The sequence below is a fragment of the Bacillus rossius genome, chromosome 1 (assembly GCF_032445375.1).
Source record: "Bacillus rossius redtenbacheri isolate Brsri chromosome 1, Brsri_v3, whole genome shotgun sequence".
NCBI classification, from domain to species: Eukaryota; Metazoa; Arthropoda; class Insecta; order Phasmatodea; family Bacillidae; genus Bacillus; species Bacillus rossius.
The window spans coordinates 132,270,573-132,284,883 of record NC_086330.1 but is presented as its reverse complement, the minus strand read 5'-3'; the positions used below and the strand labels follow the sequence as shown (position 1 = coordinate 132,284,883).

The 14,311-nt window shown below is 38.3% G+C and overlaps 1 protein-coding gene across 2 annotated transcripts in view; it reads left to right on the top strand.

Annotated features, from left to right (window-relative positions):
* Window positions 1-10,633, top strand: part of LOC134529489 (L-lactate dehydrogenase A chain-like) — a 34,609-nt gene extending 23,976 nt beyond the window's left edge. The window contains exons 6-8 of one of the 2 annotated variants that reach the window (XM_063363632.1): window positions 4,342-4,456; window positions 9,072-9,195; window positions 10,336-10,633. In XM_063363632.1, the coding sequence (XP_063219702.1) occupies window positions 4,342-4,456; window positions 9,072-9,195; window positions 10,336-10,551 (455 nt within the window). In that variant the 3' untranslated portion in view covers window positions 10,552-10,633. The remainder of the gene's footprint in view (window positions 1-4,341; window positions 4,457-9,071; window positions 9,196-10,335) is intronic. The other variant, XM_063363641.1, reaches the window with a different exon arrangement.
* The last annotated feature ends 3,678 nt before the right edge of the window (window positions 10,634-14,311 follow it).

Below are 14,311 nucleotides of genomic sequence, written 5' to 3'. Positions count from 1 at the left end.
CCTCATCATGGTATTATACACTAGCCCCCATCCAGCCAGTCGATTGTTACAGCACCAATAACAGTAATTCATACAGAAGCAATCGCGTCTTACGCGACTCGGTCAGATAAGGCAACGACTTCTCTCGCAGACGGCCGCCAATCGCAGGGAAGAATCCGCTGGTGTGGGTATACCTTGTTACAGTCTAATATACGTTCTTGTTCTTTTTTTTTTTTTGCGAAAAATGCCTGCCCCTATGTATAACTCCTTAACGCGCGTGCATTAAGTACACGTAACCCATTATTTTTGTATCACGCCTCGCAGTTGATTCGTTCGTAGACCGCGAGAGACGTTCTACGGCGCGTTTGAAACGACGAGAGCATAAATTGCGACTACAAACAAACGACAGCGGCAATAAGAAACAGGTATCATGCAAGCATGCGGAGTGGAGGACACCAATGTGAGCAAGATTTGTAAATGAATGTACTGACAGTAGACATGCACCTGAAATAAACCACGAAACTCGGGAAATGATACTAAGTTTTAACACACTGGAAGTCATTTCGCGAAAGAAAAAAAAAACCTTGGCTCTAATTATGAGTTACATAAATGAATTTCTCCAAGGAAACTCGTTCTTTAAACATTATTTTTTTCTTCAGAAAGGTTGGTTTGGTTGGATCAGCGATATTAAAAATACTTTAAAATTTGTAGGCTGGTATTGTTTTTGTAAATAGAACAGAAATATTCTCGTTAAATTTAAAATATTAAAAAATGTTTACATTAACATGAAAAACAAGTGTATCATTACAAAATAGCCATTGATTGTGCTAACTTACAATATACGCATTTTTTGGGTATTACAAACATTTAATTGAAAATTGGTTTCCAAAGCAATCTTTTTGTAAAAGCGCAGAAATGTTTTTTCTATATACCGCTGAGCACAATGCAGGTCTTTCAATAATGCGCAACATTTACCATGTAAACAATATATAGAAGGAATTGCCGAGTAGAAATTGGCAGCCAGTCCGGTTCGACCGTATACTGTGACACCAGCCTTGGAAAGTATGAATTCTCGCAAAATGGTAGTTTTTATTCGGATCGCGAAGCTGCACGAGCGAGTTAGTGAACTTCGGATATGTCCGGGGACAGAGCGGGGGTTGGTGAAACGTAGATTTCTCGCTTTTCTAACTGTTAAAAAACATTATTGATCTAGTAATACCTAAGGGCAGGCATTTTTCGTAAAAAAATCTAAACGCCTATTAGACTGCAACAAGGTATATCCGCACCTGCTATTTCTTCCTTGTGATTGGCGGCCGTCAACGAGACAAGTCGTTGCCTTATTTCACCAAAGTTACTCAGATCGCGTTTGCTTTCACACTGAATTATTGCAAATTTGTGTTGTAACAGTCGACACGTGTCTGAAAAAAACTCACCCAATCACGAAAAACAGACGATGCTACCGTGTTTTGACTTTAAGGTAGTCTCGGAATGTTTTCGCGAAATATGCATGCCCCTATTTATACCTTAAATCAGCGAAGACTACTGGTTACGATGTAGACTGAAAATTTTGATCAGCTAGGGATATCTGCGAAAATCTATGAGATTCTCTGTAAAATTACGGGTTATATGTAGGGACTGGAAAAAATTTGCGGATTGAATTCCTTTCCGGGTAGACTGTACAGTAATCTGTATACTCGGGCAAATAACGCCAGTTCGTTGGTTGCTGGCCTATGCGCAGTCTCAGCTGGGTTGTCTGCGATTGGATACTTCTTTGGCTGAGGGTTTCTCATTTGCCCAGAGCCAATAGCGAAAGCGGCTCAAAGGTATACGTATTTTAGTTCTAGCCTATCGCGAAAGGAATACGAGAATTTTTTTCCAGTTTCTAGGTACCAAAATACTTTGGACGTTAATGCAATTCATGATTTAAAAACAATTACGTTTATTGAGAGAGTTGTTTCGTAAATTGTTAATATTTTTTATGTTTTTATTTTGGCTGACATTAAATCCAACAAACATTACATTGTTAATAAAGAGTTAATTTCAATAGTGTAGGTTTAACGGTTTTAACAAGAGCTTTGACGGTTCGCGTGTGAATTATATGCTGACTTCAGACTCAACAGAAATGGTTATATTTTATATTTTTCTTTAAGTATAATGGGAAGCACCAATCACAACCCGGTAGAATATGTTGTTGGCGCAAAATAATTTTTCCTAAGGAAAAATAAAAACAGGTTACGAGATAGTATGAAAGGAGTAGAAAATAAGGAATTATTATCATCAATTGAGCCAGATTTTAGTCGCTGGTATATTTTTCATGTTCAGTACAGCCATTGGTAGAGACCTGAGAAATTCGCGGATTCAATGACTTCTAGTATAGCCTCCATTATCCTCTGCATTTCTCAAGCAAACACGCGTGTTCATTGGATGCTAACTTGTGAGGCAGCTCCACTGTGTAGCTTGTGATTCGACACTTCTTTGGTCAGTAGTCTGTCATGCCCAGAGAGCTCCAGTTAAACTGCGAGCCAATAGCAGAACCATCAGAATTGTTCACATGTTTGAATTTCAGCCTATCGCGAAATGAATCCACGAATTTTTCCGGTCTCTAGCCATTGGTTGGAACTTCACGCAGGTGACCGGTGGTTATAAATTCTGGCGGCGAGCCTCTCTCGCGGTGCCAGGCCTGGGTGTTGTGTTGGCCTGCTGCCGCCGTACTGCGAAGGCAATGGTAACCCTGTCGCTCTCGAACACGAGTATCAAAGACTTATTATTAGATACAATAAATTATAGTTTTTTATTTTTTTTTATTTTATTCAAACCTATTTCGATCTGTTATTGATAAACAGAGAACGGAAAAATTCACGGATCATTTCAAGATAGGCTAAAATTAAAATTTGAGCTGTTTTTTTATTTATTAGTTCAGGGTTTATCTAGAGGAATTTGGGCCAATTATAAATCCCCAACCAAAGAATTATCGAATCATGGCCAACCCAGTTGTGTCGTCTCACAAGTCAGCAGCCAATGGACAGGGGATGTTTGTTCATGTATGCAGAAGACTGTGGAGTCTATCCTATAAGTAATTGAAACCGCGAATTTTTCCAGTGCCTATTTACAAAGCTAATGTGTTATTCAGAATATGGCACCAATATGTTACTGAACACATACTTATTTTGTAGAGACCTGAAAAATACGCGTATTCATTTCATGATATGCTAAAATTCAAATAAATTTACAATTTTTCTGCTTCTGCTATTGGTTCACTGTTAATCTTGAGGACTCTTTTGCTCAATAAGATATTTATCAATGAAATAAGTGTTGAAACACAAGTTACCCAGTTGAGACGCCTCGCAAGAGAGCAGCCAATGAAACGGCGACGTTTGCCCAAGTATGAAGGGGATTGTGAAGTCAATCCCGCAGGTCAATGAACCCGAGAAATTTTTCCAGTCCCTACTTGTTTGTTATTTCATCAAAACACGCAGTGTTATTTTGACTGTGCTATATCGTACATGGACAAGGTGCAAGTTTAGGACAGAACTACTTCAAACAATAAAATTTAAAGGCAGGAATTTGTGTGTTTTAATAAATGCACTGACGTCAGAAATGTAAAAATTAACTTAGTATAATAATGAGCTGTGTGATTTAGATGAAACAATCTCCAGTCCCTTTCTCTGCTTAGAGTCCGGGCAACGCCCGGTTCTTCAGCTAGTCCACTATAAAATTATTTCACAACTCATTTTTGGAGGTTGGAAAAATTCGCGGGTTCATTGACCTCCAGGACGTACTCCACTATCGTCTGCATACGTGGGCAAATGTCACCTGTTTATTGGCTGCTGACTTGCGAGGCGTCTCATCTGGGTAGCTTGTGATTCGATAATTCTTTGATTGAGTGATTGGTGCCAAACCAGAGTTTTCCAATAGCTGACACAATGTGACTCGAAATAAATCGGCGTATTTTTCCGGACTCTACTCATCATGTCTGACCTCACCTTAGAAATTAAAGTACATTTACGGACTTTTTTACGAGGAAATCACCTCACATAAACAATGAGTTCTTTGTCATTTGAGTTTACCGTATCTTTGTAGAAACCACGTGGTATTTCAACTTCTGAATTTTGGTTTTTCCTGTACAAACAGGGTAAACGCACAGGTGGGAGGAATAACTGTGTTTAGTACAGCATTTTTTGTTAATATACCAAGATTATTCTTGAGGGTTCATGTTCAAATTAAGTGAAAATTTTACCCGCAAATTTACGAAGATGATGATAAATCCAGGAAGGTTCCCTGTATAATTTGTAACCGGCGGTCTCCTCACATTGAATGTGGACGTTGTTGTGAGTGTGTTCGCTGGTCGTTTGTCCGCCGCAGTTGTGGACTGGGCCGGGGTGACGGTGGGCGGCGTGCCGTTCCTGGACATGGACCCCTCCACCCAGCAGAGGCTGCAGGACGACCCCGCCTTCTCCCCGGCGGCGCTGGCCGACAGGTTGGCACCCCTGCGCCTCGCGCGCCTCGCGACCAGGGGGGGGGGGGACGAAACCCCCGCGCAATACCTCCAGAAAGACATCGTCACTTTGTACAACACATGGCAATGTGTTTTTTTTTGACGTGACAACGTCTAATAAATCGATGAACGCCGGCTGCACGCACGAAAAAGTGTCTCGTTACGCAGTGTCCCGTTACGCTCATAGTTCCGTTGCGCTGTGTCCCGTTACGCTCATTGTTCCGTTACGCTGTCGGCGAGTGCAGTAATAATAGGTTATGTTACAATTGACTAAAAAAAATTATGGTGATTCATATAATTGATAATAGTTATTTGATTACAGTTTATTTATATGAAAACTTGTTCATAATTATATTTAAACTTTATAGCTAAACGCCAGTTTTTAAAATTAATTACAAGTCATCTACACGTGAACTGTTTCGTCGACTGTTTATAAAGTGAAGTAAACAGTTAATGTGGTTTACATTGCTTATTACAAGAACAATTTCGGCAATACAGGTTAATTATTCTTGCATTTTAAAAATCTGAATACTAGTATAATTTCAATTATTTATTATTTTATTATTAAAATAAAAATGATTCAATATTATTCATAAAAGTATGCAATCATTTCATCAATGTTTTGTTATGACGTCACTTTAAACTATCGTCCGTAAACCGACTTTACAGACAACCAATTTTTTTGCTTGTAAGAAGGCAGTTTTTCGAGAAAATACTAAGTATTTATTACGAGAATTGGCGCATGATTTTGTATTTTAATCCATGTTTCATTCAAGAGTAGTTTTTTTAAACCATTGAAAATATAATCGAGTGTTCAATCATTTGACTTAAATTTGTTTTATCATGCTTGTTGATGTGCGCAGTTAATACTGGAAAGCTATTCAGGAAACAGTTTAAAACTGACTTTAACTATTGGAGGTACTGGTACAATACAGATCATACATGTTTGGGTAAGAATCCGAACCCAGTGTTACTGCAAACATACAAATGTACAAATACCTGTAATTTTACATAATTATTCCAGTTTCATTTACAAAAGAAATATTTGAGAGTATAGGAAACTGTTGGAGAAACTAATCTTCCTCACTAATGCTCAAAACAAAACTTAACTAGGGTATAATTGCTTGCTCACGTAGTAGAATTTCCGTATTAGAGCACAGACTCTGCCATAAAATACAGTCCTTGGAACCTGTTTCCGCAATGCGAACACTACACTTCAATTAATGTTTTGGGTCTCACGCCAATATGGCGCACACCATTAGCTGAACAAAGAGCTCTCCGCGCAGTTTCACTGCAATAAGAGCACTTACACACGGGCGACTTCCTGTCGCAGCGACTGAGCGACAGAAAGTAGCTGTTTCAGGCGGCAGTCGCTCGACCTTGCACACTTCTGCCGCATTTCGCTGTCGAATTTCGCTTAATCGGAACGCATTAGCTAAAAGAAAAAAGAATCGCGTGTAGCTCAGTACATGGGATAGAAGTGAGACTTCATTGACAATTCAAACCTCGACTCGTTAGCATATCGTAAGGGGTAAAACGGCACAGAGAGCGAGAACGAAAGGAGACAATAAATTTCTTTAAAAAAATTAAAAAAAAGACTATAAAATTACTACTCTCTTCAAAATAACTGCTCAGTACATCAATAATTATTATTTAATAATCAATTATTAATTAACAATAACTATTACTCACTGTTGAAATAATCACACCATATAAAGTTATATTAATATTTTCAGGACCCCTACTATAGCATTAAAACAATAATTGTAACTACAATTTATATACGTTTTAAAAATCAAATCAACTTCGATAAATTTTATTCACAACCACATTTATAATATTACTAAGTAATTACTCTGCAAAACGATTTATACAATTTAATAACAAGATAAAACAGCGGGGTTATTTTTTGGGTTTTATTTCTTTTTCAAATATTTAAGAATCGTAACTTATTGTAATTATTATAAATTCGTATAAAATAGAAATAAATTAATAAATATGAATTATTAAAATTATTACTCACTACAAAATAAGAGTTCAGGATATCAATAATTAATTATTGATCGATCAATATTGATTAGTTAACAATAAATATTACTCAATTTCGAAATACAACAAATATAAAAATTGTTTAGTAAATATAAAAGCTAGAATTTATTATGATAAATTTGTTTTTATTTTAATTTTATATTATGTTTAGGTTAGATTTGACCGAGCATTCTAATACACTGCATTTGTAATTCTGCAAATATCACCTTATCATTGAGTTATATTGCAACAGATTCTGCCAATAGGCTACATAAACATACTGCAATGCTTTCATAGGCATTGATAGAATGAATGAACAATGACTCAATGAGTAACATGCCCGCCTTTCCAGAACGTGAAAACTAAACAGCACCGACCTTCCTCACAGCAATTCTTTACATAATTACCATAAGCCAAAGTGAAAATTAAAAGAATTAATATTCCACGCACGGGATTTGTTTAAACTTTTTTAACTAACGTGTTATTAATTGTAATTAACATATTTATACACTCGTGGGCTCATAATTATAATACAGTGTGTGATTTAGTTAATAAAATAATAATTCATGTCAAATAATTACCCTGTCAAACTAAAGCATGAAAAGCATTATACAAGAAAAAAATTAGTTACACAGTTAAAACAATACTCATATCATACTGTTTAATGGTGCTGATTTACAGAAGAAATTAAAATAATACGTATTTGAAAGAACACAATTTTCTTGCGAATATGGCCCGTGGCGCGGTGCACACAATAAGCTCAAACCCCGTTGTGTTGCCCTCTGCCCAAGTCGGGTGGCGTCAGGCGCAGGCGGGTCCCTACCGCCGCGACACGCCTATCCCTGCAGCATGGCGGGGTTCAACCTGAGCCGCACACCGTCACGTGGAGCCCGTCCAAGGAAATGAGACCCAACGAGATCTCTGCACCGTCCGCAACCTATTAGCGTCAGAAATCTTTTCACAATGTTTCACAAAGCACAATGAGTCGGCACACACGACCGCGGCAACTGGGGCAACCTGGGCGTTGCGGTCGTATAATTATATATAATTAATTATTCAACTATTCGGCTGGCTGGCAGCCTGGCGGGAAACGACTACAGTCGCCCCCAAAACAACCAGTGCTACCAAAACCAAACGCGGACAAAATGTCCAAGCTCCCGCCCATTTACATAGTAGCCTTTCTACTCTGTCCAACTCTTCTTCCAGAACCATCCTTCTGTTCCTGTAGCCAACCTGCACTAATAATGCATGAAATTTTCCATCCCGCATGTCAGTGTCCAGGGTTTTCCCTCTGTCTATGGAGGTTTTACCTGGACCCAACTTAACTCTAGTTATAGTCTAGAATAACCAAGTGAGGGGAGTTAGTCATGGCGCCAATTGCTGCCATGACTGGCCAATCCCCCTCCTTAGCACATATGCATGTGTCGGCCTGAGACGCACTTAGAGTCTCTCCCTAACCCAGACCCCTCCCAAACATACTTAGTAATTAATTAGGTTAGGGGGAAAAAATTATTGTTTCACAAAAACGCATTAAAATTCGGCCTAGATATTTTACTCTCATCGCGCCCAAAGAAGTTTCACTTAAAAAAAAAGAGACAGAAATGGGTGCTAGTACTTAAGTAAGCAACTTATTTAAATCTTTTGATAAATAAAATTTGTTGCCTTTCTCTTTCTTCTACAACCAGGTCTTTCCAATTTGTGACAACGCTCTTACATACATCTGCCCACAACTTCGTTTTCAAATTTTCATCACTAATCTTTAATGCACATTCATAGAGTTCTGTCTCTGTAATGAACAGTTCCGATGTTATGTTCGGTGTTGAATGCCGTGTCGCTGCACCACGAGACGAGCGCCCTGCTCTGGCGTGTCGGCTCGCGGCAGTCGCTGCTACAGTCGTGTCGCCCCTGTTTCATTGCCCCTAGCGAACCTCAGCGACTGTTTGGACGCGGTGACTCGCGACAGAAATGGCCCCAGTTGCGTCCTTTTGGTCGCGACAATAAAAAAAAAAGTCGCTCGTGTGTATGGATCGATTACAGTGCATTAATTCACCACTAGCGACCTGTTTAAGTCGATGCGACAGAGCGACAGAATGTCGCCCGTCTCGTGAAAGGGCTGTAATGGATACTTGGCCACCCACTGTTTTCATAGAATGTTTCATAACACACAAAAAGTTTTTTTTGGAGGTGGCGCCTCGTGTATTTATGTAAGTGTGGTTATGTTTCCGTATATATAACGTAATTGTATTTAAATGGTTACATGATTTAATACATAATTAAAGGTAATAATTTAGGTTAAATATTCATCCTTTTTGATTTTATTTACTGATTAAAACTACACCCAAAAAATTACTAAATTAAACGATCAATTCAAAAACGTGCTTATATTAACATAGAATACCGAGTATTTTTTTTTATTTTTTTTTTAGTTTGATTGAATTTATACTTTACTAACAGTGCTTATATCACTCTAGGCCTTTTATTATTTTATTTATTTTAATTATTTGCATGTAAAATTGTTTGCGTTGCGCCAAGTGATTGCGAGTACATAAACACACGCCCTCGGCTGCAGCTCGAAGGAGATAGTGGAGAAGAAGGGCTGCATCTCGTGGAGCGCGGCCCTGGGCGTCGTGGAGCTGTGCAGCGCCGTGCTGCGCAACACCATGCAGATCCTGCCGGTCACCACGCACGTGGAGGTGAGCGCTCGGAGGCAGACAGCCACGTCAAAGCGTAACGAAATAAAACCTAATGCTCTGAAAGAAAAAGTTAACAGTTAGACATCTATAAGACTCTTTCTTATTCGTGTTTTTCATAGCCAAGTTTTTTTTTTTTACAATCAATTGCGAACCTTTAGTGTGTACATTGAAAAAAAAAGGTCTGTACTTTTACAAAAGATTTCTTTGGAAACCAATAGCATATAAACAGTTTGAAAAAGGTACTACAACAAAGATTTTGTAAATTTGTACAACACATGGCTATGGTTATTTTTGCATATACGAAATACGTTTTTCGAAATAATATTGAGTATTTCTTACGAACATTGGGGCATTAAAATATATTTTAATTTATTTTTAACTCAAGCATATATACATATATTTTAAACCATGGAAGAGATAATCTAATATCCTATCACTGGACTTTATTTTGTTTTATTATGCTTATTACAGTTAGTAGTACTTGGAGGCTATTCAGGGAACGGTTTACAAATATCTTTAACTAATGTAAGTACTGGGACAACACAAAGCATGTATTTCCGAGTAGTAATCCAAATCAGTATTTCTACTGTGTTTTGTGGTGATACAGTTGTTTTAATGTTGCGTATAGACAGGGACGTCGGAACGTTTTCATGAGTGGGGGGGCGAAAAGATGTATCACACTTACCTCAGTCCTAGAGCGGGGGGGTCCGGGGGTCCCCCCCCCCCCCCCCCGGAAAAATTTGGACTTTTAGATGCAAAATTGTGCTATGTAATGAGTTTCCGAACCAAAATATTAAATACACCATTCCAAGAATTTGATGACGTAGTATGTATTAAATACTACTCTGACAGTAGATGTAGTACAATTTAAATAAAATGCCATCTAGGAATTTGCAATCATTTTACAGTATATTGACAATCATAAATTTGATTTTCTAATCAATGTGATCACCAATGCAACGTTTGTAACTACTGGTTGAGAAAAATACTACTAGGACCAAACATTTATTCAGGGAAAAGGAGGGGGGCGAAATGCTACTCATGCATAACAGCACGGGAGCGACTCGCCCCTGCTGCCCCTCCGACGTACCTGCGTACAGAACAAATGGGACCGTGAGTAGCGCCAGGAGCTGTGCCCAGGTGAAGCTGGGCGAGGAGTCGCTCCACACGTTCCTGAGCCTGCCGTGCGTGGTGGGCGGCCGCGGCGTGCTGGCCACCGCCAACCTGCAGACCTCGGCCGAGTCCAGGCAGCAGTTCTTCAGGGCGGCCCGGCGCGCCAACTTCATCCAGGAGCACGCCAGGCAGAGCTTCTTCCGCACCGCCGCGACCGCTTCCCCGCAGCCCTCCACTCCGTGACGCCCGGCCGTAACCTTCCGTTTCTCTCGCCAACTGCCGAGCGTGCAACCGTCTTTCGTTCAATAAAACCTTTCAAACACATTCCAGCTAATTGATTATTGTATCACGTTGAGCTCCGTTCGTCCATCCGTCAACAAGCGGAGCGTAGGTCCATCCAGGGCCGGTGCAAGGTCAATTGGCGCCCTAGGCGAAAAACCTTAATCCCCCCCCTTCCAAACACGCCAAACAAAATTTTCCTTGCCTCAAAATACATCACGTAAGCCTAAGATGTTGTCAACAATCAAATGTAAGCAGGCTTGTTTTTTTTTTTTTTTTTCACTTTTTTACTTATTACAAATCATAAACAGGTCACCATGGACTTTAAATAATTACTTATATCAATATAAACATTCCAAACCGTTACAAAAATCTATTTTCATCTAGTTTCAATAATCGTTAAACATGTTATATGAGCTGTTATGTGTCGTGCTGCGCCGCCCCCAGCTACTTGGCGCACTAGGCGGTTGCCTAGTTCGCCTATATGGACGCGCCGGCCCTGAGTCCATCCGTACGTCCATCAAGTACTTTTCCAGTTTGACGCTGCCAGCAGACAAGGAGGCTTAGATAGCGGTGAAAAAATATATATTATGACGATCATCAAAGTTAATCGTATTAGCTCTGATACTTATTACCGTATTTTCAGATTTCTTGCACGACTCGTACAGTTTTTGTAACAAACATAAAACTTTAAAAAAATTTTCAAACGTAAATTTGAAACATTCTTTGGAAGCAGCTAAACAAATACGTTTGCTTGTAATATGTCTGCTGCTAACATTTTGGGGTTATGTCATCTTTCCGTCCGTCAAAAATTACAAATTGGTAAGGTTTCGACGGACGTACGGAATTTTCCGGGCCCACTCGCTGGTTGTCTGCAGGTCACGTGATTGGGGACGGACGGATGACGAACGGATGATACGGATCACTGTGAGCCCAGCTTTATAGTTACTCATTCTTTGGTAAAGTTATCGTCAGGGGCATGTATTTTTTTGCGCAAACATCGAAGCCCGCGCTAATAGATTTTTTAATTGTGATTGGCGACCGTCTCGTCTGTGAGAGAAGTCAAGACCATACGCAGAATTACATTTCGCCAAAGGGGGGAAGGGATGGAGGGGAATATAACCACTTTTCCAGCTGTTTTTCTTTCAATTGCTTTCCCTTTGTTGGAAGAAATGATAGATTTTTATAGATTTCTTTGGGATTTCGAGGGAGGGGGGGCATCCTATACCGCCATCCTTCCCTCTGTGTATGCCCCATAGGAGAAGCCATATTGCCTTATTTGGCCAGACCACTCAGGACGCGTTTGTTTTTGCAGTGAATGGATGTGATTCGTGTTTCGATAGTAGGCGTACACGTGAGGGAAACTCAATCACGGAACATTGTCAATGCTACGTTGTTTTAACACACAGCTGGTATTAAAAAATGTTTCACGTAGAATACATGCCCTAGTTATTATTTCTACGTTATTTGATCTCCGTAGTGGGTCGAGTTTCTGAGGTTCTAGTCGTAGGTAAGATTGGGTAGTGACAGGACAATTTCACGGATTCATTTCGCGAAAGGCTGGACTGCAAACTGGTTCACCTGCATGCTGTTTCAGTGATAGGACCATAGTTTACCTGAATGACTCTAAGAAAATGAAAAAAATAACAAATAAAAACACTCTCAAAGAAACAGCGAATCACATGTTTTCCAGCTGACAGGTATCTCGTGTTAGTAACCAAGGAGCAGGTGTAAATTGATAAAGTACATAGAGGATCGTGGAGTCTATCCTAGAGGTCATAGAAACAGTGAATTTTTCCAGTCCCAGAATATGTTTTTGGTCACAAATCGGACAAATAGTCAATGAGTCATCATATGAGATATTGTATATCAACTTGTCTATAACGTTTTTAATGGCTTGTTGGTTATGAAAAATTAGCAACGAGATAAACGTTAAAAAATAAAAATAAGTGAAACCACTACAATTTGTGTGAGGGGTTTTAGGTTGGTATCCTATGTAAGGCATAGGTGTGTGTAACGTTTTTAACTGTAGAATTAGGTTTTGCATTTTAAGGCCCTTAACCTTCAATTAGGCTAAAGGCCTACAAACTTAAGTGTTAATAAGCAGATTTTTCCAGAAAAAAAACACACATGAAGGCACTCAAAACTTATTTAAGAATGTTTAAGTTTTCGACATTTAATCAAATATAAATGAAGATAAAGAGGGCTCACCTCTTCCCACATATTCAGATTCACGAGGTATAAAGTGTGTGGAGGGTACAGTAACGAGTTTTTGTACACTTCACAAGAAAATTATTGTAACGATACGGGTAAATTGTTCTTCATTTTATAACACATTGCCACGGGTTATACAAACGGTTTACTGCAACAGCCCGTTTATCATTATCTGGGAGTCTTCAATACCGTAATCTTCTTAGTCAAACAAACCATTAGTTTTGTGTGTTCGGCAGGAATGTATCATCTATTTTGCACTGTGTTGTTTGTACATTTTCCAAGAATTTTTTTTTGGCAAACTATTTATCATAGAATTCCTTCGTTTTTCAGTGCTGTGCGTGTATGGGTACAAAGTCTTTGACTCAAAGGCCACATTGACCCCAGTAAGAGCAAGAATCAGTCTGCTTCTCTCTTTTGCCCAGGCTATGTCTGCGTCCAAGACAGCAAATCTAAATTAAAGCCTAAATTACTTCTCTATGTTAAGAAAATTAAAAAAATATACATAAATCACCTAGGCCCGTCTACAATATATACACGAACGTTTGGGTATTTTTCGGCTCTTTACACATTTCTATTAATCTTAGGCTTCCCCATCGCATTTTGCATTTAGGTGATCCCAAATTACGTTTAACACAGACGATTACGGACTTTGGTGTCATATCCATGGATTTAGGAATTGTTATACCACTCTATTTACCCTATTAACATTATTTTGCCAAAATTTTCACCAAAGATCAAATCCATAGAAGCTCAGGTTGCTTTTAAAAATAGATGAGTCAACTTACATTGTTAAAAATTCTAAACGCCGTTGTATTGTAATATGTGTACAACCTAAAATTAACTGTTACTATAAATATCAAAATTTAAATATAATATTATTTTTTTAGTTAAATTTTCATTAATGTTAGCAATATAATTATTACTGCGGCATTAGATTCGTTATAATGTGTATGCCCATAAATGCAGTGTTACATAAAAAAAATATAGCTATAGAGAAACAAAAGAAGCATATCTGGCTTTTTAACAAATTTTTTTAAGTAATTGATATAGGATAATGTTGCTTCACTATAATTACCGTACAATTAACAAGAATCTAAAAATTAACATAATTATTTTATTTCAATAAGTTTTTCTAAACGAATAAAAAAAATTTTAGTTACAAACTTTGTACTTCGATTAGTGGGTTTATTTCATCATTTTTTTCTATGGCTTATTTTCACTTCTATGAATAAGTAAATATTATGGTGAAATTTTTTTTCATACTTGAATGTGATCATTGACGCAACAACGCACTTTTCCAAATTTTCCGTTCTCATGCAAAGTGTATATAGCTAGAGCAGTATTTATGTTATTTTTATGTTAGAAGAAAGTAAAATTAGCAAATAAAGGAATGTAAGCAGCGAAAGAAATAATTAAAATAGGCTTTACTTTATACTTGACAGATCAGGATCACACATGTAAAATACATGATTGCAAGTAAAACTATGAGAAACCACTTACAGTGAAGGTT